The 24,849-nt window shown below is 38.8% G+C and overlaps 1 protein-coding gene across 1 annotated transcript in view; it reads left to right on the top strand.

Annotated features, from left to right (window-relative positions):
- The first annotated feature begins 2,368 nt into the window (after window positions 1-2,368).
- Window positions 2,369-24,849, top strand: part of LOC127641212 (ectopic P granules protein 5 homolog) — a 28,241-nt gene continuing 5,760 nt past the window's right edge. The window contains exons 1-31 of the mRNA XM_052124039.1: window positions 2,369-2,486; window positions 2,671-2,767; window positions 2,920-3,036; window positions 3,187-4,074; window positions 5,035-5,278; window positions 5,661-5,791; window positions 7,007-7,114; window positions 7,289-7,362; window positions 7,695-7,806; window positions 8,040-8,154; window positions 8,367-8,517; window positions 8,600-8,761; window positions 9,057-9,214; window positions 12,057-12,211; window positions 12,440-12,580; window positions 12,684-12,845; window positions 13,351-13,473; window positions 13,924-14,189; window positions 15,797-15,937; window positions 16,283-16,424; window positions 16,556-16,753; window positions 16,852-16,962; window positions 18,116-18,238; window positions 19,331-19,497; window positions 19,743-19,973; window positions 20,175-20,298; window positions 21,572-21,719; window positions 22,843-23,014; window positions 23,253-23,415; window positions 24,148-24,290; window positions 24,372-24,528. Of these exons, the coding sequence (XP_051979999.1) occupies window positions 2,983-3,036; window positions 3,187-4,074; window positions 5,035-5,278; window positions 5,661-5,791; window positions 7,007-7,114; window positions 7,289-7,362; window positions 7,695-7,806; window positions 8,040-8,154; window positions 8,367-8,517; window positions 8,600-8,761; window positions 9,057-9,214; window positions 12,057-12,211; window positions 12,440-12,580; window positions 12,684-12,845; window positions 13,351-13,473; window positions 13,924-14,189; window positions 15,797-15,937; window positions 16,283-16,424; window positions 16,556-16,753; window positions 16,852-16,962; window positions 18,116-18,238; window positions 19,331-19,497; window positions 19,743-19,973; window positions 20,175-20,298; window positions 21,572-21,719; window positions 22,843-23,014; window positions 23,253-23,415; window positions 24,148-24,290; window positions 24,372-24,528 (5,064 nt within the window). The 5' untranslated portion in view covers window positions 2,369-2,486; window positions 2,671-2,767; window positions 2,920-2,982. The remainder of the gene's footprint in view (window positions 2,487-2,670; window positions 2,768-2,919; window positions 3,037-3,186; window positions 4,075-5,034; window positions 5,279-5,660; window positions 5,792-7,006; window positions 7,115-7,288; window positions 7,363-7,694; window positions 7,807-8,039; window positions 8,155-8,366; window positions 8,518-8,599; window positions 8,762-9,056; window positions 9,215-12,056; window positions 12,212-12,439; window positions 12,581-12,683; window positions 12,846-13,350; window positions 13,474-13,923; window positions 14,190-15,796; window positions 15,938-16,282; window positions 16,425-16,555; window positions 16,754-16,851; window positions 16,963-18,115; window positions 18,239-19,330; window positions 19,498-19,742; window positions 19,974-20,174; window positions 20,299-21,571; window positions 21,720-22,842; window positions 23,015-23,252; window positions 23,416-24,147; window positions 24,291-24,371; window positions 24,529-24,849) is intronic.

The raw sequence follows: 24,849 nt of genomic DNA, 5'->3' as shown, positions 1-24,849 counted from the left end.
CCTTATCTCTAAGGGAGAAGCCCGCCACCATTCTGAGGAAGCCCATTTCGGCCGCTTGTACTCGTGACCTAGTTCTTTCGGTCATGACCCAGCCTTCATGACCATAGGTGAGGGTAGGAACAAAAATTGACCGGTAGATCTTGAGCTTTGCCTTTCGGCTCAGCTCTCTTTACGTGACAACTGTGCGATAGAGCGAGTGCAATACCGCCCCACTGCCTCGATTCTCCGGCCAACCTCCCGCTCCATTGTCCCCTCACTCGTGAACAAGACCCCGAGGTACTTGAACTCCTTCACTTGGGGCAATACCTCCTTCCCTACCAGGAATACGCACTCCATCGGTTTCCTGCTGAGAACCATGGCCTCAGATTTAGAGGTGCTAATCCTGGCCTATACATGGCCTCCGATTTAGAGGTGCCCTGCCAACAACGCTATCGAAAATTCGTGGACGCTCTGACGTAGTTGAAATAGGCGGCAACGTTTGTTCAGAATGCTTTGTTTTGTGAACTATATTTAAAGGGGCCGCAATTTAAACATCCAGACATGTCGACCATTTACTTTTTGCCGACCTATCACAAGTAGCGTATATCCTCATGAACTCTTTAAAATGTGAAAATAAGAAATCGATCGATGGCAGAAAGTAATTAAAATTATAGTTGTTTGTTATCAAAATAAAATACATTTGTTATAATAACTGTAGTCTTGGTTGTTTTATATCCCTGTAAGCAAACAGGGACCGATCATATATTACTAGGAAACCCGCCACGGCAATAATTAGTTTCTCCTCTATTTTATCTTCGGAACTAATGTTTGGTAGGAACCAAAGTTTACACTGTTGTGTTCTCTAGACTTCGCTAGAGTGGAGCACTTCTATATTCAAATAGGTTGCCGCCGAACCGCGTCACAGCTCATTACCATAATGTTGACTACATTGAACTTTCCTTTGACGCCCACACTGCCTTGCCGTGCCTTCACACCAGAGGCGGCGAGAGAGTCAAATCGACCGGAAGTCATTAATTTTCAATGACAGCCAGCGTCTCTCGGCGGTGAGAAGCGGCGCGGCAAGTCTTGGGTGGTGTGGCCGTCAGATGAAAGTTCAAGTGCAGTCAACATTATGGTAATGAGCTGTGAGGCAATATCCCTTCAAGATCTATGACTCCCCTGCTCTTAATTGAGCCAGCACCATCATATCCCTTAAAATATAGTTAACTCATGTGCGAATAGAAATTTCTGTCTTTTTCATTTTTGTTTTTTTCCATAATTTTGGCTGTCAATGCCAATGGCATACATTTTTGCCAAAGGTGTGTATTTTGGTGGGCAGTTCCTATAATACATCTATAATACACAGTGTACGCAATATAGTTACACTCAGGACCTTCAGGACAAAAATGTCCTCATTGAAACCCATTAAAACTGCAATAATTGATATCAGTGCCATTAAAGCATAACATCATGAATTATATGATATTTCATTTCAGAGCCCTGGCTTAAAAATTAAACATTTCCACCAGATGGTGCCATTTTCTCATGTTTAGCCTATGGAGCAAAAACATGCTTTTTTCCTATCTTTTGTTTGCTGTGTTATAGAGCACTGCAGGTCAATTGAATACATTATGCAACTAAAATTGTGGGGGTTTGTTGGTATGGATGGCAGTGTGTGTTTTTTATGTGTCCGTTGAGAAATGTGTTTGTGTGTGTTTGTAAAAAACAACAGTGACATTATATAAACAAACTGGCATTTAAAGGGTTAAAATCCTCAAAATGAATGAATATTGGGTAGTTATGATCAGGACTGATGTTGGTTAAAAAATTTACTAATTGAAAGTGGAAAATAATATTAATATATAGCCTAATATTATTATTGCAGTTTTTTTAAGCAGACATTTTTTGTCCTCTATGGACCTCCTGAGTAACTTTTTTATTTTAATTGACCTACAAGGGTTAACCACTGGGGTCTTAGGGATTACTTTTATTCTGCCGTTATATGCGTTTTGGAGATTCAAAATGGTATTACTGTAAATTATAAATTAATATGGTATCTCCTCTGGACAATGTTATTTGCTTTCAAAATCTATTAATTTTAAGGATAATTTTTAAAATGTCTGAATTTGTTCACAAATGGTGTGAATTAGTGGTGGCTTATACCAAATTTCTACAGTTTTATTGTGGTAATAAAACTGAATTAAATATTTTATTTAAGATAGAAACTGTGGCTATCTTGGTAAATTAGTGTATGGTGTGTAATTATATATTAATTATTTACTGTATTATTTATTAAATTATCCATATTGTGTATTTACTGTATGTCATAAGAATTTCTGCATCGCGTTTTGTCCCTCGCCGGACGTTGTAAGATAAGCACGTGATCTGTGTTTTTGCGATAGCGTCCAGGAACAAAACAACAAAACAAAACATGAAGGTTTGACAGTTGCAATAAAAGCTTTATTACTGACTGACAGCTGAGATTCATATCACGTAATATCGCTTAGGTGAGATGCACTGTTGTTCTTTTCACATTGTCCAATTCTGAGATGATTTTGTGTTTTGGACAGCAAACATTTCATGTTAGCAGGAGTTGTTTTGACACATCTGCTCCTCCCTAAAATTCATGGTGTGACCACCTATTTATGTTAGCTTATTACTAGTTATTATAGCTTGTTTCCTCCTTGGCAGGCTTGATCAACTAATTTGCCCTCTGTTACGAATGGAAAGAACTGATTCCACCGCTTCAGACGGATGTGAACTGCTGTCCGGGCTCTTAAATGTCACAGTCAGTTCTGAAATGATGCAAACTAGAATTTTCACTCTGTGTTTTAGTTTGTCTATTTTCTTTTTTCGCCATAGTTGATTTGAATGTCATAAGATCTTACATTGCATTGACTGAATCCTTTCTGTTAAATGTTCATGACCTGTGTGCTCAAGGGTCCAGTGTGGATCTGGTGAAAAGAAGTAAGGTTTAGAGATCATGTGAATAACTGTGTGGAGATGGAGGCTGTGAGACCCAAAAAATCCAAGTCCAAGGCCTGTGGAAAGTCACAGGTGAAAACCCACCTATATAATTACACATAAATGCTTATCCTCTTAGATTAAAATGTGTTTTGAGCTGAGTTGCTATGCATATATCTCAGAAGCCTAAAATGAAAAGATTTCCCCTCCGTTTTGAGGTGTGATATTATACTTCTCTAACAGGTCAAAAAGGAGAGACAGTCTGAGGGTGTTAGAAAGCTCTCTGGACCTTCTACAGAAGTCCATGAGCCAGCACCAGCTCCTGAATTCACTGCTGAATTCACAGATGTTCCCCTCAGCCTTTCTCATGTGCCTCTTGTCCCTGATCTGAACCCACCCACTCAGCCCTCAGTAGACCATAATGACAATGCTGAAAAGGACCAAGACAGTGGTCTCTTGTGTGATACGACTGAAATACTGGAGGAACCCCTGTGCAATGAAGACGCTCAGCCTAAATCGCAATCACAAAACATGGCACCTCGAGCAGATCAAGCTTTGGTGTCCGCTCAGTACCTCCAATGTGATCAAAATCTTTTTAATGCTAAACTTGATCCATTCAATGTCCCTTCTTTATATCCCTCTGTTCCTTTTGCATGCTGTGAGCCTCAACTCTTGGAAGCCACATGCTCTATCACCTATGAACTGGTAGATGCTTCCCTTATGCCACAGGCTTCCGAGGCAGAAGTCAGACCTGGACAAATAGCTCCAGCTGTTCTGCCTCTAGCTAGCCAGGAATCCTCCCCACCTAGCTTAGTGCCTGTGGAGGTTGCTGATGTGAAGAGACTTTATCCAGAGCTGCCCAGGACCTGCCAGACTGTAAAGCCCTTCAATAGTGAGCAGTTACGAATCTGGGAACCAGGATCCTGGCTGGAAAACGTGGAGCTCCATACAGCTGAGTTCCAAAGTACGGCCCACCAAGAGGGACATGAGTTGTACGAGCTGCTGCTGAGCTACTGGAGGTACCATAAACAGCTAACCCAGGCCCAGACTGAACTGCAGGCTGCTAACTCAAACTGCAAAAATGTGCAGAATCGGTTGTGGAGCTTTAAGGATCAAAGGCTTTCGTTACAGGTGAGAAATGCGGGTGATGTTGGTAGCGTATTGGCTTTGGATCTGGGCAGTGAGCATCCAGTTTTAAGGGCAAACACATAAATAGAGAGTTGCTGAGAGTATAGTCCTCTATGAAACCCTTAGGTATAGAACGTCGGTCCAGGACTGACATGATATTTAGTATGCAGTAACTTTAGATTAAAAAAAATAAAGTCCAGAAATGTATATTATATGGAAATGGTTCTGAACTGATATTGCTTCAAGACCCAGATTTTACATTGGACATCAAGTGGTGACCTAAAACAGTACAAGAATTGTTTATTGTACAAAATTAAGCAATAAAATGTTAAATCAAACACTGAAATAAATAAATTAATTTATTTCTATTATTATTTGTATCTCTTGAAATTCTGTGCATGAATTCACCGCACTGAAAAATCATGGTTGGCACAAACCTTGTTTATCCTCCTTGCAAATTAATCCATATTCAATATATATTTAAAATAATTTTACCATATTTTTATTAAGGTTTTTTTTTAAATGAGGGGATGTCATGCAACCAAGTCACAGATGAATTTACGTTTCAAATGATGTGCCAAATACTGATGAGTTTGATTGGATGCACAGCATTTGACATGTTTTCTCCCTTTTAGAAGTTGATAATCCTGTTTATTTTACTATCCTTACTATACACAATGATATGCTTAGTTGCATTGGAATGTTTGCATTTAGAATATATTTTCCATTACTTTGTGTGACCAGACCTGAACAGACCTGATCTGAGTAGACCTACAATCAGGGTTTATTTTTTTGGGTGACTTGTGTGTAAGTTTTAATAGCCTGATCTGATCTAATAAGGTTTTGAATGTGTGTCACTTTTATGCTGCTTGTCTAAGTTACTCTTAACTCTAAAAATGTATGTACTGCTTAGCTCTATTTTTCCTATCACAATACACACACACCCACCTGTTTGCTTTGCAGGGTGTGTGTGCAGACCATGCCAAGGTGTATGGCTACCACTGCTACCAGCAGGTGACCCTGAATGAGGCAGCAATAGCTGAGCTGAAACAACTATTTGCTGCCAAGGCAGAAATACTCCATCAAACAGTGGCCCTGCACTCGTACACCTCCATACTGTCACGCCTTCAAGTGGAGTCTTATCTCTACCATTTGCTCAGCAGTAACCCCATCACCAAGAGTGTGGCTGTACAAGATACAAGCACAGGCAAGTCCACACTGATAAGTTTGTGTATGCACTACCTTAGTATGGTTAGATTACATGGATGATGATAAATAAGTCACAAATAATTGGTTAGGTTTCACTGTGTGCTATGACTGGAGTGTCTTGAAATCAATTCATTACTGTCTGGAAACTATGATATGTATTCTGGCTTTTTTGTGAACAAAACCTCTGAGAAATATAAATGTTGGAAGTACTTCAGAGATATATCAGTTCCTTATTGTTTGACTAGTACAGACATATTTTTTACTTTTATTATATATTTTCTATTGATCAATAAAATGGATAGAATTTCTTATGAATGTAGTACTCTGTTAATTTGAATATCTCTGCTATTGATTTTTGTGTGGTTTGTTTTGTTTCATAGTGAGTCCAAAGTCTCAACCTTCCTCTTTGCAACCGCTGAAGGAGAGCATCAGTGTGCTGTTCATTTTCACCCGTCGGGTTCTAGATGATTCTCAGTTTCAGACTGACATCCATCTCTGGCTGCAGAGGCTGGTAAAGAAGACCCCCCAAACACCAGCTCATGAGTTGAACAAAATGTCAATGTCTTGTTCAGACAGGCAGAAATATATATTTTGCCGATCTGACTCAAATCCGAACAGAACAAATACAAATCAAATCCACTTTTCACAAGCTCAAACAAACAACCATTGCTAAACATCCACGCATGGAGAACCTATGCTAGTTTGCCTCATTACTATGAGAGCCAATGCGGACATGCTAGCAAAAGCGACAACAGTCTGAACAGAAAAAAAATCTGATCTGGTCACATAAAACTTGCAGTTTGATTTAAAGAGATAGTACACCCCCAAAAAATCTCATAATTTTTTATCACCTTCACGCCATCCCTTATGTGCATGACTTTCTTTGTCTGCTGAACACAAACAAAGATTTTTTGAAATATATCTCTGCACTGTTGGTCCTTTCAATGTAAGTGAATGGTGACCAGACCCTAGAAGCTCCAAAAAGCACATAAAGGCAGCATAAAAGTAATCCATATGACTCCAGTGGTTAAATCTGTATCTTCTGAAGCATTGTGATAGGTGTGGGTGAGAAACAGATCAAGTCCTTTTTTTATTATAAATTCTCCTCCCTGCCCAGTAGATGGCAATATGCACGAAGAACACGAATAGCCAAAAATAAAAGAATTATGTGGAACTGAAAGTGGACATTTATAGGGGGGAAAAAGGACTTAAATATTGATCTGTTTTTCTACCTATCATATTGCTAAAAGTCTTTGTGTTCAGCAGAAGAAAGTCGTAAGTGTGAACAAAGCTTAACGGATGATGTATGATCATTCGGTATATTAACAAATATTAAAAAAGGATTAACAAATAAATGAATATAAAATATTGATTTGAGTTAAAATTATTTTATTATGTGGGAAGAAGACCGCAGAGTGATACAAGAGACATGTAAATAACAGAGATTGTTTGCCAGAGACAATGGTCAAATATGGCCAATCAGAATTAAGTATTCCAGAAAGCCATGTAATAATAAAAGAAAGCATTTTTTTTTTTCAAATGAGAAACATATTTGTAATAAAAGTTACATTTTATTAGCTAGAAATAGTTAGAAAATAATTCTGATGTCTTTCAATTCATTTGATACAAGCTTGCAATATTAATACCCTTGCATCACTCATGAGCCTGGTTGTAAGACCACCTTGTCATGACCTTTGATGGAACCTACAAGTTTGTCTCTGTGCAGGTCTCAGTGCTGCATCTGGTAGGTTCTGCAGGAGATCATCTGTTCATCCTAAACCACCTGCTCTGCTGCCCCACAGGAGTGGGGAAATGGGCTGTGCCATTTCTACAGGTAATCAAACAGCACTTTGATGTGCTTAAATATGTAAAACTTAGAGTCTAACAATTGATACTGATGAGAAACGTTGATATGTAGTGAATGCTAACAGGTGAAAATGTAAAAATATGAAGGAAAAAAAAATCATCTTTTCTTAAAATAGTCATTGTGTCTGCTTTCCTTCCATAGATCAAAGTATTGGAAACCCCATCTGGAGTGTATCATTTCATGCAGGCTCTTGCTATTCTCATGTCTCCGGCAAGGTATAGATTAGCTTTACTGGGAAATAAGCTCATGTCTCTGATTTCCGTTATCTGTCTTATAATTTTAACAACTTTTATAGTTTGACACAAATAGCCTGTTCTGTTGTTTGAAAAACTTATGTAGGATTTGAACAAAATGATGACTTTGCATTTTTTGGCATAGTCAATTATTGGAACATATCTTACATGTGGCCATATCAAAATCTGTCATATTGTTGTTGCTTTAGCAAAAATCATTCTGGAAAACCAGCCCCTCATTGGATGGCTCGTATTATTTATGTAAACAAACAGACAAGTACACTTAATTTAATATGTAGTTGTGTGTGACATAGGCACCGTGTAGACTTTCTGGGACACATGAAACCCAATGACCCAAAGGGCAATAACAGTCTTTCAGGACCTACATCTGCAAACTGGACACTGGTGGATGAGGGGGGAGAGGAGGTGTGTGTCATGAAAGTGACAAACCTTCACCCATCTATTTTATGGTTTTCCTTCTTGAACATTTTCAGTTTATATATGTATTGTTTATCTCACGCTGTATATTTTTTTGGCATGAAGAAATTATATTTGCATTTGATTCGATTTTATAGGTTACTGCTCTCATCAGCACAGACTGAAAATGTTGAAATTTTCTATCACTGTACAACATCATACTCCCATGTTACACATTTCAGGATGAAGACCCAGAAACAAGTTGGATGCTGCTGTCTGAGGATGATCTGATTTCACTGTTCTCTCAGTTTCCCTTTGATGAACTTTTCAAACACTTACTAGGGATCTGCTCTAAAGGTGAGACTCACTATGCCCTATAGATGTGTTACGCAGTGACAGTCACAATTCTACAATGTTCAAGCTCAGCATGTTTGATTCTCCTGCGAGTCTTGTTAGGAGATATGATAGTACTAAACTAACTAAATACATGACTAAAGCTGTCTGGCTTTTTTAAGTATTTGCATTTTCCTTAACTCTCCTTCCCTATTAAACGTTTCTCTTGCCAATAGGTGACTATCAGCCTCAAGCCACCACCAGTCAAAAAATGATGAAGATATTTGCGTTCGCCTCTTCATTGGTTGAGTTACTCGCTGTCGGCTTGCAGACCTATAACAGAGCACGTTATCGCCAGTTTGTAAAGAGGATTGGTCACATGATCCGGTACATGAGCTTCACTATTTCACAGGTTGTCAGTCACATTCAATTACTAATTAATCTGTAACTGGATTTTGGTATTTTTCAGGATGACACTTTGCTATGTGAGTGACCACTGGGCGCAGTACATCAGCCTTACAAATGTTAGCAGGAGCACACTGCAGGAACAGTCCTTCTCAATGGACAAGCTGCAGGTGGAGTTTGACCATCTCTTTCTGCGAGCAGTTCTGCATGTGCTCAAGGCCAAGAGGTATACAGCCTAAGTTGTATCTGTAAAGGTTTATGTTGATTTTGTGGATGTTTTGAAAGTGTTACAAGTTTAAAATCTAGAAAAATATTTGAGAGGTGGCAGACAGCTTTGGTGATCATGCTGGAGATGTAGGATCAATCTGATTTGCTTCGGGCCCCTATCCTATTCCCACTATTATCTAGTACTAAATAATATCTTGTCTCTTCTATACTATCAATAAAATGCAAAAAGCCAAAAAAATACCATGTACATTTTTTTGCTTTAAATATGACTATTTACTCGTTACTGTTCACAGACTGGGCATATGGCTATTTATGTCTGAGATGCCATATGGCACCTTATCCAGCACCATGCTGTGGAAGATTTTCTACATCATGCAGTGTGCAGAGACGGATGTTTTGGAGAAGCTCAGCTGTAGCCTGAGTGCTGAAGACTGTATCCAGGGGCTCAGAGGTGAGACACTCAGTAGTGCATCTGATGATGTCCAAAATACTAGAGAATGTTTTAGAGAACGAAGACTTGGGGGCATATTCACTAAAAAGTTGCGCCACTTTTGCAAGTTATTTCAGCTTCATTTTTTTCACTAACCACCAGCAATCTAATTCTCTAAAATCTACAAAAACGCAGTGTCTTAAATGTATAGTTCACCCAAAAATGACATTTTTCTCTTTAGTTACACTCCCTCATGTCATCCCAGATGTGGATGGCTTTCCTTCTTCTGCTGAACACAAATTATGATTTTTAGAAATATATTTCAGCTCTGTTGGTGTCACAATTGTACATAAAAAGTAATCCATATGTCTCTAGTGTTTTAATCCATGTCTTCTGAAGTGATATTATAGGTGTGGTGAGATAAATATTTAAGTCCTTTTTTGCTATAAATTCTTCTCATTGCCCAGTAGGGGGCGATATGCATGAATATTGTGAATCATCAAAAACAGAAGAAGAATGTGAAAATTAAAGTGGAGATTGACTGAGTAGTGAGGAGAATTTATAGTAAAGAAGGATTTAAACATTGATCAGTTTCTCACCCACATCTATCAAATCACGTCTGAAAACATTGATTTAACCACTGGAGTCTAGAGTATGGATTTCTTTTATGCTGATTTATGTGATTTTTGGAGCTTCAAAATTTTGGCACCCATTCACTTGCATTTTATGGACCAAAGAGATATTCTTCTAAAAATCGTAATTTGAGTTCAGCAGATGAAAGAAACTCATACATACAGTGAGGAAAATAAGTATTTGAACACCCTGCTATTTTGCAAGTTCTCCCACTTGGAAATCATGGAGGGGTCTGAAATTGTCATCGTAGGTGCATGTCCACTGTGAGAGACATAATCTAAAAAAAAAAATCCAGAAATCACAATGTATGATTTTTTAACTATTTATTTGTATGATACAGCTGCAAATAAGTATTTGAACACCTGTCTATCAGCTAGAATTCTGACCCTCAAAGACCTGTTAGTCTGCCTTTAAAATGTCCACCTCCACTCCATTTATTATCCTAAATTAGATGCACCTGTTTGAGGTCGTTAGCTGCATAAAGACACCTGTCCACCCCATACAATCAGTAAGAATCCAACTACTAACATGGCCAAGACCAAAGAGCTGTCCAAAGACACTAGAGACAAAATTGTACACCTCCACAAGGCTGGAAAGGGCTACGGGAAATTGCCAAGCAGCTTGGTGAAAAAAGGTCCACTGTTGGAGCAATCATTAGAAAATGGAAGAAGCTAAACATGACTGTCAATCTCCCTCGGACTGGGGCTCCATGCAAGATCTCACCTCGTGGGGTCTCAATGATCCTAAGAAAGGTGAGAAATCAGCCCAGAACTACACGGGAGGAGCTGGTCTATGACCTGAAAAGAGCTGGGACCACCGTTTCCAAGGTTACTGTTGGTAATACACTAAGACGTCATGGTTTGAAATCATGCATGGCACGGAAGGTTCCCCTGCTTAAACCAGCACATGTCAAGGCCCGTCTTAAGTTTGCCAATGACCATTTGGATGATCCAGAGGAGTCATGGGAGAAAGTCATGTGGTCAGATGAGACCAAAATAGAACTTTTTGGTCATAATTCCACTAACTGTGTTTGGAGGAAGAAGAACGATGAGTACCATCCCAAGAACACCATCCCTACTGTGAAGCATGGGGGTGGTAGCATCATGCTTTGGGGGTGTTTTTCTGCACATGGGACAGGGCGACTGTACTGTATTAAGGGGAGGATGACCGGGGCCATGTATTGCGAGATTTTGGGGAACAACCTCCTTCCCTCAGTTAGAGCATTGAAGATGGGTCGAGGCTGGGTCTTCCAACATGACAATGACCTGAAGCACACAGCCTGGATAACCAAGGAGTGGCTCTGTAAGAAGCATATCAAGGTTCTGGCGTGGCCTAGCCAGTCTCCAGACCTAAACCCAATAGAGAATCTTTGGAGGAAGCTCAAACTCCGTGTTTCTCAGCGACAGCCCAGAAACCTGACTGATCTAGAGAAGATCTGTGTGGAGGAGTGGGCCAAAATCCCTCCTGCAGTGTGTGCAAACCTGGTGAAAAACTACAGGAAACGTTTGACCTCTGTAATTGCAAACAAAGGCTACTGTACCAAATATTAACATTGATTTTCTCAGGTGTTCAAATACTTATTTGCAGCTGTATCATACAAATAAATAGTTAAAAAAATCATATATTGTGATTTCTGGATTTTTTTTTTTAGATTATGTCTCTCACAGTGGACATGCACCTACGATGACAATTTCAGACCCCTCCATGATTTCTAAGTGGGAGAACTTGCAAAATAGCAGGGTGTTCAAATACTTATTTTCCTCACTGTATCTGGGATGGCACAAGGATTAGTAAATTATGAATTTAAATTTTGGAGTGAACTATCCCTTTAAATTGTTTTATTAGGTTGTTGTCATTCCTTTTACATAAATTGCCTGCTGCAATTTTTTTCATGCCATTATCACCAGATGAAAGCAGGCGGTTAATGGAATTTTATTTAAAAAAAGATGAAGATTTTCTATCGATCATGGCCGCAGTAATTCATCAAATTATTATTATTAAATTATGGAAAAGAGTGTTATCTCAGGAGCGCTCAAATTTCTGCTTAAGATCAGAATTTCGTGTGCAAATTGCTTTCAGCACAGATTTTGTGGGTGTGTTTGCCGTTGCCTGATCTTCATTATTCCTTTAGTAAATCAGGAGCTAAAAAGCAGAAATTATTGTCACTTTTTCCTTCCGCAATTAATTCTTAGTGAATTCCCCACTTTAGTGAGTGTTTATGTGTGTCCAGAACCAAGCCACCAGGAGAAGTTTGAGCAATGGCTATCAGAGATAAACAGCTCAGATGGAATCTGCCTTTTGACAACATTTGCACAAATGGCCCAGCCCAGTCGCACTGATGTAGACCCTGAGTTCATCAGGATCATAGTGCTGGAGATATATGAGGTGATTTTACTCTAAAGTCTGTACTCTAGGTAAAAAAAAAAATCCTTTTTGATAAAGCAAGAAACAGTACCTCCTTCAAAACATTTGGCTCAAGATTTTCAAATGTGAATATCCTGATAGCTTCCCTTGGTAATGAATCCATCATCTCAATACCTGCTCTAAAATCATTGAATAAGTCTTCCTTTCCAGATGTTTTGAAATAAATTATTCTTTTGTTAATTCCTCAAGGTGTCCTATGTGAGTATCGCCACTAGAGAGATATTCTCTAAAGTGGGGCGGGAGTTGCTGGATGCAATAGCGACTGCCCACCCTCACATCATCTCTGTATTGTTGGAGAGACTGAGAGAGACCATAGAAAAAGTGGGCATGGTGAGTGTTGTATTGTATTTTCTAATCCACTAAAGGCAAATGAACTGTTTAAATTAAAGTATTGCTCTTAATTTCTAATGTCTGCATTTTTGTTTCTGTTCAGGTGTCATTGTACCTCTTTAAGGAGTTGCCCCTGCATTTGTGGATGCCAGCCCAGGCTGAGTTTGGGTTAATTCGTGACTGGCTGTTGAACTTCAGTCTCACTGCCGTGGAGAACAGACTAGCCTGCATCATACTTGAGGGCCTTAACTGGGGATTTCAGCATGTGAGTGTGAATTGTGATTATTGAATGAAAAGAAATACACTGATTTACCAGTGGGTAAACTGAATTTTATTTAAAAGAGACGTTTGTGTATATTTTCTGTCAATCATGTCTGCAGTAATTTATCAAATAAGGATCAAATGATGGAGAAGATTGTTTTAACCTGGAATATATCCAGATCAGCAGTGTAGTCAAGCGCACTTTCGGCATGTTAAAGAGATTACTCGGGCGTCCAGATCACAATAGTGGATTGATGCTGTAAAGCCCCGGAAGAGTGTGCCATGATCACGGGGGTCTGCTTCATCCTCCACTATCAAAATCGCCTGCAAATTGTGCTCGGCACAGATTTTGTGGTGATCTGTATAATTGCTTTAGTGCATCAGGTGTAAAAGCAGAGGAGACAGCCCATACAAACAGGCACTTTTATCATTTAAGAATTCATTCTTTGAGAACGGCCTCCTTAGTGTTTTACATTCAGCTTAAAAGAATACATCTGTCTCATCCACAGAATGGTTGCCTTGTTCTACCAGCTTCTTTGCACAGTGAAGTCGCCCTGTTGGTCATTGAGGCATATCAAAAATATCTCACAGACAAACCATATGGTGGCATCTTATCAGAAGGCATCAAACAGGTATGATGTGTAACAAATGCTGAAATTAGTCCTTTCCATCCCTAATGTTACAAAGCATAATTTAGAATTTATTATCTAGCAAATTGCACAAAAAGTTTTTATGCAAGTGCAATAACTCATAGGGGAACTGTTAAGAGCAATCTCTGCATGATTTAATTTAATTTATTTTCTTCATCAAGTATGAGTGCTTTGTCTCTAATAGCTTTGTTTCCCTGGGAAGTTGTGGCCTATATAATTTCATACATGTAAAAGGCCTACCTCATATTGGTTCACATCCTAAGACTGTTGCATTTAATCTTGGCAGAAATTACAACTCTGTAAAACACTTCAGTGTAATCAAGGCAAATGTTTGATGGTCTTCATAAGCCATTTGTAATGGTGAATATTACCTACAGTTAATACTCCCTGTGGCAGTCTTTTAGAACACATTTGCTTTATAACTCTCTGCAGGTGTCTTATCTGGCTAATGTGGTGCGGCTTGGCCAGTCTCCAGAGTCCTCTTTTAACCAGTGGGCCTGGGACCTGGTTCTGAGGCTGAAGCTTCATGCCAATGAGCGAAGTCCTCATGATGCCTGGTGCCCCCTGTCCAACTCCATCGCCCCCAGTGTGCCAGAGATAACAGACTCTCCGACCATGCACCCTGTGTTGAAAGCTGTCAAAGCAGGCATTCCCATTGGATGCTTCCAGGCTATTGACATGACCACCATTGGGCACAGGTTTGCAAGGAATATTGTGACACTTTTTATAGGCTTTGCTTCAAAGTCAAAGTATACTTTATTGTCCCCAAGGGGTAATTTGGTGTGGACTCCATGTTGCAACATTTCACCTAGTGTTTAACATTTGCTTGTCTTGCTGAATGTCTTGTGATGTTTGGTTCTACTAATTTTGCAGGTAAACCTTCTCAGTGATTAAATGAAATATAAAAGTAGATCTCGGCATCATTGACATGCGAGCAAAAGCAAGCCATAGACGAATATGTATATGTATGTTTTTATTTGTGCAATTTAGAAATGTTGAATTCCCTTCGCACATGTATGTTAATCTAACCCTTGCAGTAATCATGTATCATAGTCATGCAGCCTGTGTTATTCAGTTGTGTGCTGAAAGTCAATTGGCAGTTTTAGTTAAAAGTTTCAAGATGTGTTTCAGCTAGTATTTATTTTTCATAAATACATTAATTTATTATTATTATTACTATTATTTAAGACTAGCACACTGACCTAATCATGGTAACGAGGAGCATTTCCTTCTGTGTAATATGTGTATAAATATTTAATATTAGGTAACAAACAGGATAATAATGGGCTCATAACTAAATATGCTCTTACATTTTTAAAAGGGGGAGAGACAACTTCCTGTAGATTTTGTTGTTTACATCAACAACAAAAATAATGACACTTGATGCATGTCCTTGTGCTGGAAAACCATGAACAAAACTATACAACATTAAAGGAAATGCAACCCAGGATACATTAAATACAGGTTATGTTTAATCTATGGCAGGTCGACACTTGATTTCCAATGTAAAATCTGTCCTGAAGCAAAACCAGTTGAGAAGCACTGAGTTAAAGGTACAGACAGGAGCAGTCTGGCCTCGCTGTCACACACCTACAGTATATGTTAATTATTAATAATCATAGGACATTACTTTAAAGCTTCATTTATTAGTTAATTAAATATGCTATGATAACATGTAAACTAACATGCTTTAGTTATATAACATGTTATAGTTACATGCTATTTTTATCATGTTTATAATTCTGTTTATTATAATTGTTAGCATACTTATTTTTTCTGTTTATTTTATTTTCAAAAGGGAGACTTTTTTTTACACATCAATAAAATAAATGTTTTCAAGTTTCAATTATATTAAAGTGTTTGCTCAAAAATAAATAAATAAATAAAATAACCCTTCTGTTTTCACTGATAATAGTAATTGTGTAATACCGTATACCGTGATATTTTCGGAGACAGTTATCATACCGTGAAAATCTCATACCGTTGCAACCCTAGTCTGAACAATAAGAGGCAGGTGGCATGGCAGTAGGAGTGTTTGGATGGAAACAATCATTATTTTTCCAATTCTTTCTTTTTTTAAATAATTTGAAATGCCCAATTCCACTACTTATTAGGTCTTCGTGGTGGCGTGGTTACTCACCTCAATCCGGGTGGCGGATGACAAGTCTCAGTTGCCTCCACTTCTGAGGCATTTTAGCCACAAGAAATTATGCTTTTTAATGTTGTTCTGTAATGTGATTGTAACAGATGAAGTACTGTAACATTGACAACTCTTTACCATAATCAATGATATATGTTTTGACAGTTTGGAGAAGTTCTGCAGTGATGGAATATCTCTGCTGAAGACACTGGTTCAGTGTCATCATCTCAAAGCTGTAGTGCACATACTGGAAAACATTCTACCACTGGTCTACCACTGCCAGTTCTACCTGCTAAAAAATGAACAGTTAAGTATCCTATCTGGTTAATCTTGTATGCTTGGATTGTGAGAAGCTTTTCACTCTCTCATAACTTCAGAATTCATGGTGCCTTATGGACCCTTTTCAAATACAGTATATATATATATATATATATATATATATATATATATATATGTATATATATATGACTGTATTACCACCTTGGGTGTGCATTATTTTTAAACAATTTCACGGTCCGTCTTCTATTATTCCGTTTTATATATATATATATATCAGAAAAATGTTGAGAACCACTGACGTTAAACATTGCTAATGGATCTCTAGAGGATGACTGCTCCTCTGAATTAATCTCTTCTTCCTATATTAATCAGATTTCTTAGCTGTATCCAGCTCTTCCTGCAGCTGGACAGTGGGACTCAGGGTGTGACCCAGCAGGTCACACAGAAGGTGACCCAGCATCTTATCGGTGCCTCTACATATGAGAACATCAAACTCCTAAACAGTTTGATCCAGGTAGAATCTAGCAATGTATTTATCATTTACGTTTGTTTTTTAATGGCACTATGTGTGCACTGTGTAAAAAATGTATTAATTATAATTTTAAATATATTGCTTCATGTATCTCAATGCTTATTGTCCTTCAGGCTCATATCTTGGAGAGCTCCAGACCTGGCCGTGTTGGAGCAGTAGCTGTTCTTGAATTCTGGCTTCAGGTTTTGACCAAACAGAACCTCTGGTATCGGGACAAAGCTGTTCTGTTCCTTCTGGACCATCTGTGCCGTGCTGCATTTCTTCACCAACAAGAGGAATGTCTTCAGAAGCTTCTCTACCAACAACACAAGGTAAACTCTTAGCTCATGTATAAATAGCCTTTTAAAAGTTGGCTTAATGAAAACAGATTACATGTCTAATAAATTCCCTCACATTTTTTGTTCCCTAGAGTGCATTAGGTTACCATGGAGACAAAGGTTTGCTTTCATCTCTAATGGGCTGGATTGTTACAGGAAACATCACTCCATCCTTCATTGAGGGCAGTTCTCTCACAGGGGAGGTATGTGTTCTCTTAAGTAAGGCTGAGTCAGGAACAATGAGTTTAGGACATTATTGCTGGCAATTGGGCTGCATGATTATAGCAAAAATCATTATTGTCGATTATTGCCCTTGATATTGTAACCGCGATTATTAATGTCAGTTAAAATATTAAATTACCATGACGTCACAGATAAGCAACCGTGTGGTTCTTCGTAGTAGCAGATTTCAAATGGTGGATATGAGCTGCGCTCCAGTTTCTTTTAAGCATATTTTAAGCATTGTATTTTATATTGTAATAATGTTTGTTAAGGTAAGGCAAATAAAAAATATTTTAAATATATTTATGGTATAAAATAAATTTAATTATTGCTAAATTACTGCTTAAATTACATGACAAAACAAACCTGTAATTACATTTTTAATAAATTGTACACAGAAATTGAGCAACGCTACAAACTCTCCCATTACAATGACTGCTGTCACTCACTGCAGGTATACACTGTTTGAGATCTGCATTTCGATGCAAGATCTGCACTCTCGCGAATGCTCTCATTAAAAACAAAGCTGTCTAATCAGCATAATAAATCAATTATTTACACCGCATATGTGCCTTGATTAGAACGGAATCGTTTTAGTTTTGTCGTGTTGCTCATTTTCAGTGTATTTAACATCTATGTTCAAAGCGAGCGGTGCAATATGCAATTTATCCAAAGTTATTTTTCGCTCTTGTTCTATAGCTTATTTTCAAGTGTCAGGTGATGTTTCTTCATTATTTATTATTATATTTTTGTGTGCCACGTGAACAGAACTAGAACATAAAGCAAGAATCTGGGCATTCTGAAGGGTTAAAGCTTGTGCATTAGGATCAGTTGTCATTACTGATAGGACAGAGGGTTAATCTAAGCGGCTCTGAAACATTGCCGTTTCATTGCTCAACGGACATGTTAGAGATTGGTTAGAATACTCAACCGCTGCAAAAACACGTTGTTAATATAAACCATTGATGCAACAGGAGCAGACTTTAATTGAACGGTGTAATCGTCAGTTTTCACGATTACATAATCGTGGCAGCTGTAATCATAATTGCGATTAGTTTTCGATTAATTGTGCATCCCTAGCTGTTAACTTCTCTCACTCATTGCCCTCGCTCCCTTTTGTTATTTTGTCTTAAGATTTGGTTTGCTTGGTTGGTTCTAAACATGGAGTCGATGTTTGAGGAGGACTCTCAGCTGCAGCGCTGTGTGGAGCATGAGCTCCTCTCCAACCCGTTTTACACAGCAGATCAGGCTCTGAAGGTACTCCTCCTAATACACCTCTCTAGTACAATTATTATGTGCAATCCATATCAGAGGGAATATTTAGAATTTTAGGCACACATTTTTAGCCTAATATTTGTGTTTGGTCGATCTTCTCTATTCATACACAATTCTCAGTTGGAGGGGTTTCACAATTATTAAAAACATGAAAATATTGTGGGGCCTGGGTAGCTCAGCAAGTAAAGACGCTAACTACCAAACCTGGAGTCGCAAGTTGGAATCCAGGGCATGATGAGTGACCAGTCAGGCTTCCTAAGCAACCAATTGGTCTGGTAGCTCGGGTGGGTAGAGTCACATGGGTTAACCTCCTCGTGGTCGCTATAATGTGGTTCTCGCGCTCAGTGGGTGCGTGGTGAGTTCTGCATGGATTCCGCAGAGAATATCATGAGCCTCCACACGTGCTAGGTCTCCGTGGTAACGTGCTCAACAAGCCATGTGATAAGATGCACGGATTCACAGTCTCAAACGTGGAGGCAACTGAGATTCATCCTCCGCCACCCAGATTGAGGCAAGTCACTACGCCACCAAAAGGACTTAGAGCGCATTGGGAATTGGAGACAAATGTGGAAATTGTGCTAATCCTCTACAAGTTCATGCAGAAAGATTCGTTTTCCAGTATGTTTTGGGACACGTGTAATTGATCTTGGGTGATTGAAAGCCGCAAAGAAGAAGCATAGAATGCGAAGAAGATTGAGAAGCACTGCTTGTGTTTTACAGAAGAAAGAATGTCATACAGATTGAAACAGGGTAAGTAAATAATGACAGAATTTTCATTTTTGGGTGAAGTATCCCTTTCACCCTGTCTGTTGAGGCTCCTTTTGGAGACATTTCTAAACAAGTAATTTCAACAATTGGTACTTGACATACAGTACAGCTGGAAATCTGCCTCAGCAAGCTCTATGAAATGATTGTTTTAAATTCCTTGTTCACTAATCAAGAATGAATGTGGGAACCCTCTAAATGTTTCATACATTTTCCTACATACATAGGTTCCTCTTTGAAATCGCTCAAAATATTAGCTTTTAAACATTGAATATTTATACATTATCCTCTTTGTTTACGGCATGTCAGAAAGCCCAGGTTCGTCTCAAGCTTCAAGCGGTTCCCTCCCTGCAGAGGCTGATGATCTATCGCTGGGCTCAACAGGCTCTTGCTACACCTGCTGATCACCCGCTCCTGCCTTTGGTGTGGCAGAAATTCTTTCAACTTTACCTCCGTCAACCTGGACCAGAATTTGGGTGCATTAAACATGAGTCATCCTTTCCTTTTTTTAACTATGACGCAATAGTTATTTATTTGTCTATTGTTTACTCTTGTGATTCAGTACCAATTATCTTTCTGCTGGGGTTTGAGTCATCTGGCACCTTAGTTAATGCCACCACCTTAAAGCAAAGACCTTGAACTTTATATTTATATTCATGCTATGCTAATTCATTGATGTGTTGTTTGTTACAAAATAGAAGTTATGATCTGTACATTTCAGGCTGGAGGTGAAAGGTTGCATTGGCAGGCGTTATTTCCAGAGTGTAGCACATCTCTCCCTGCTGAAGAGCCTCAGACAGCGGCTAGTTGAGGTTTCAGATTTCCACCATGCTGCTAGCAAGGCTCTGAAGGTTCCCTGTTCATCTGGTGAATCTAGTGATGGTCTGCTCACCTCAGGGATGTTCATCACCCAGTACATCACCTCTCCAGAGCTGCACACTGAGCTTGTGCGGTAATGTACACTGTTTTGCTCTCTCAACATCTATTATTCTGTTGACATTATAAGTTAAGTGTCCAGTTGAGTCTTTGACTAGAATTTATAAAAAGGAATCATTCTGGATTAAAATTACAAATTCTGTTTCCATAATTGCATTTAATTAGCAGCCAGAATATTAACCAAATAGAAATTTAACATCCTACTCTCATTGTTTAGGCTCTTCAGTGTATTTGCTTTGTGGTTGGATGATGAAAACCTTCAGAAACAAGAAATTTACTTGCCCTCTTTGCCAAAACAATATGACACCCATCGCCTAGCCAAAATCATGCAGCGTCAGCAGGTGAGTCCAGCAGAGAACATTATTTATTAACTTTACTTTTAAGAGGAATGTACATGCCATCTAAAAGATAAATTGGGACATTTTGATTATAAATCAAACCACCCATTCTAATTTAAAAAAGAAACCACTCTTCAAACCACTCCATAATGTCTTTTCAAGCACATCCCAAAGACTTTCAATGGGGTTAAGGTCAGAACTCTGTGGTGGCTAATTCATGTGTGACATTTCAGCATTCTCCTTGGTTGGTTTCTTTGCTTGATGCAGGCCAATAATTTGCCCCTTATGAAACACAGTAACATCTTTTCCAAGACAACGTGATACATCTTCCGACATGGTTATTTTAGAAATGAGAAGCTAGGGTTTAAAGAACTGTTGCCAGATGAACAAATGAATCACTGCAATAATGATCCAATCATAGGCTCTTAAGTATCTGCTTCTTATTTTTTTCTTACTTTTCTCTCAATTTGGAATGCCCAATTCACACTGCTTAGTAGGTCCTTGTGGTGGCACGATTACTCCCCTGAATCCGGGTGGCGGACGGCAAGTCTCAGTTTCCTCCATTTCTGAAACAGTCAATCCGCACATCTTATCACGTGGCTCGCTGTGCATGACAGCGAGGAGACTCCAACACGTGGAGGCTCATTCTACTCTCCACGATCCACGCACAACTTACCACGCGCCCCACTGAGAGTGAGAGCCCCTAATCGACCACAAGGAGGTTATCCAAAGTGACTCTACCCTCCCTAAGCAACCCTAAATTTGGTTGCTTAGGAGACCTGGCTGGAGTCACTCAGCACACCCTGGATTTGAACTTGTGACTCCAGGGGTGGTAGTCAGCGTCAGTACAAGTATCTGCTTATTTAAATCCAAACGACAACTTTTTTGTGACCAGACATTGTATATACTGTAAATCACACTTTATATTTGATATTTTAGTGAAACTCAAAAGTAGGGTTGAAAAAGGAGGAGCATGATCAGGAACCTTGGTCCCCGTGAGTGAAGAGCTCTTATACTGTGTATGTCATGAGCATCTGCGCCACAGCTCTGACAGAGCTAAATTAACTTTTAACATTAATCCTGTATAAATATAGGCAAAAGTGCATCAAAACATTTTATTGGTAAATGTCACATTTGTTGATACTTTATAGAAATACTGTAGTAGTTATAGCTTATTTTTTGTTCTTGTAATATTTTTAGGTGTTACTGAAGATGTTTATGACAAATTATTGTGAAATCTGAACTGAGGCATGTCTGTATGTAATTTTACTTGTAGGAGGTGTGGATGGAGCATGTGGACATTGAGCGAGTTCAGCATGAACTGCAGGAAGTGCTCAGTCTGTGGTCAAAGGTCAAGAGTGAACCTACACTCTCCAAGAACACCAGCTCCTCCATCTTCACTGACTTCATCAACCCTCTGGCTGGTACTGAACCCCATTGTCCACTCACAATGACACTTTGATGTCTGGATTTTCTGATTGGTCACAATAGGAAAGTTAGATTTCTCAGTAACACTTTACAAGAAGGTTCTATTCAATGACATTAGAAAATTAGATATTATGCATTAGATTTAACTAATATTTTTTTACAGCAAATTATTATAAAAATGCTATTGTTCATTGTTAGTTCATGTTAGTTCATAATTAATTAATTATAATAGTGATAATGTGCAGTCAACTGGATGTTATCGCAAAATAAGCACCGACAGGGTGATCGGGACCCGACGCGGAGGGCCATTGAGTATTCCAGAGTGCCATGTAATAAGGTAACATACACCGATCAGCCACAACATTAAAACCACATGACCTCTCTCATCAACAAGGCATTTCCATCCACAGAACTGCTCCTCACTGGATGTTTTTTGTTTTTGGCACAATTCGGAGTAAATTCTAGAGACTGTTGTGGGTAAAAATCCCAGGAGATCAGCATCAGCAAAAACTTCCAGTGAGGGGCTGTTCTGTAGAAATGCCTTGTTGATGAGAGAGGTCAACGGAGAATGGCCAGACTGGTTCAAACTGGCAAAATCTACAGTAACTCAGATAACCGCTCTGTACAATTATAGTGAGAAGAATAGAATTTAGAATGCTATTCTAAGATGCAGGATGGTGCTGTTTTGGTGGCACAATGGGGACCTACACAATATAATGTTTTGGCTGATCGGTGTATACCATTGTTAAAAATGCATTAATTCTGAAATGAACATTAATAAATGCTCTAAAAAATACTGTTAACTATTAGTTAATGTTAATTATTGTTAACTACTGCTAATGAATATAACCTTATTGTAAAGTCTTGCAATTTCTCTTTAGGAATATGTCACCAAAAACTTTTTATCAGTTTGTAGTATTTTAGCATGCATTTTGCTATTGTCCATTAGCATCAACAATTTTAAGACCACATTTTATTTTAAAAACTTAAACCCAGTAAAAGAAAGAAGTGTTTGGCACAATTTGCTAATTCATTACAGATTCATAAACTTAAGAAGATTTCACTGTTTATGCCTAATGTATAATAAGGCTGCAACATTCCACAACTGTTCTTTTACAGCAAGAGAACGTATTCTTAGTCACCTGAGAAAGCATGATGCCCCCCAGGGGGCGCCGTTGCTTGTGCCAATGAATGCTCCGGTGCCTGACATTCCCACAGAGAGCCTGTCAGATGAGAATATCTTCACTGCCTTAATTCAGGAAGACCTGGCTAAACTTCAGCATCAAGCCAAGTAAGATTCAATGCCTGAGCACCCACTCATTTTGAGTATGATTTAACTTAATTGATCAGTATACTGTATGTTTCACTGATGAGACAATCCATAAGTGCTCTTTAATGTTTTAAATGCATGGTAATTAAGACTCCTGTGCAACAAATAATGGCTGGATTCTCTTAGATTATTCAATAATATGCAGCTCTGTATGTGCTAAATGTGGTCATAAATTACACCCACTGTGTTTTCTCTTTAGGTTGGCAACAGTGCGGGAGACACAGCAGGTCGCGCTAGACAATGAACTGTTGGAGGTGTTACCACAGCTCTACATAAACCGAGAAGACCAGCTCTCAATGCAGTTAGAGTGCCGTGGTAAAGGAGGACAGCCCTGTCAGGGTCCTGCACATATCACCGTTAAGGTAAACACATGTCTTGACTTCTCACTGTCTACTTTATACTCTTTATTTTTAGGCTCATGCTATTCTCCACGATCCACGCACAACTTACCAAGTGCCCCATTGATAGCGAGAACCACTTAATCATGACCATGAGGAGGTTATACCATGTGACTCTACCCTCCCTAGCAACCAGGCCAATTACCCCATGTGACTCTACCCTCCCTAGCAACTGGGACAATTTGGTTGCTTAGGAGACCTGGCTGGAGTCACTCAGCACACCCTGGATTCGAATTCATGACTCCAGGGTTGGTAGTCAGCGTCAATACTTGCAGAGCTACCCAGACTTGAGTGTTATGGATCTTAACCCCATTGAGCTTTTGTGGGATCTGCTAGGCTGTAAGGTGCGTGAGAAGAGTTACAGGAAGCTTGGGGTGAAATGTCACCTGATTATCTTGACAAACTGATAGCTAGAATGCCAAGGATCTGCAAAGCAGTCATTGCTGCACGTGGAGGATTTTTTGATGAGAACTCTTTGAAGTAGTTTAAGAAGTTCAGAATATATTTTTCAAATTGTAATAGTGATTTTTCATACATTGTGATCAGTTGAATGCCGCTTTGGTGAATAAAAGTACCAATTTCTTTCCATAAGAGCAAAATCTGTACATTATTCCAAACTTTTGGCTGCCAGTGTATATAAATAACCTCCTATGTTTTCAAGAGCTTTGTTTTTTCTCTCATTGTGTTTACTTGCAGTACTCTAGAATGCACAAACTGGATCCAGTGCAGAATCAGATACAGTGTCTGAAGAGTGATATTAAACAGCTGCAGGTTGATGGAGTCAAAGCTCCTCCTCAGGGTCTGGCTGAGGCAGCTGTGCATACAGAGAACTTTATCACGTCAGTACCCACTTAGCTCACACTCTACCATTCACCATTTATATCACCAAATGTAAACGTGATGTGTATTTTCTTGTTCAGGACCTTGGTTAATGCTTACAAGTTAAATCCATCCCCTGGTACACTGAAGGTGGGGATCGCTGCTTTCTATCAGATAGTGTCGTTTGTGTCTGATGATACTCAGAGATATCCACCTTCTCGCCAGTTCTTCACTTCCTGTATTGAGATCCTGGGTCAGGTATTGTTTACTTCCCTATGTTCAGGAGGACTTACCTTTACTGTTAATTTACAACATTAAATGTAGAATTAGCCCTTATTTCAAACCTTGTAAGCTAAAAGTTTAAAGGTGTACACAGTATTTTTTCCCTAAAAATGTTTTAGCCCTATGAAAATTATTTATAGTTCTCCTGAAGAAGATGTTTAATATAATTTACACTCACTTAAGATGAAGACTCAAGTCATATCAGTAGCCTAATAAAAGCTGTTTTTTAAGTTTTTAATGAGGAAAAATATGTGGACCTTTAAAGTGTAAAATGCTTGTGTACCTGGGACTTTAGGT

This window comes from Xyrauchen texanus, chromosome 4, assembly GCF_025860055.1.
Source record: "Xyrauchen texanus isolate HMW12.3.18 chromosome 4, RBS_HiC_50CHRs, whole genome shotgun sequence".
NCBI classification, from domain to species: domain Eukaryota; kingdom Metazoa; phylum Chordata; class Actinopteri; order Cypriniformes; family Catostomidae; genus Xyrauchen; species Xyrauchen texanus.
Note: the sequence above shows the minus strand (reverse complement) of the source record. Positions and strands in the feature narration are given on the sequence as shown.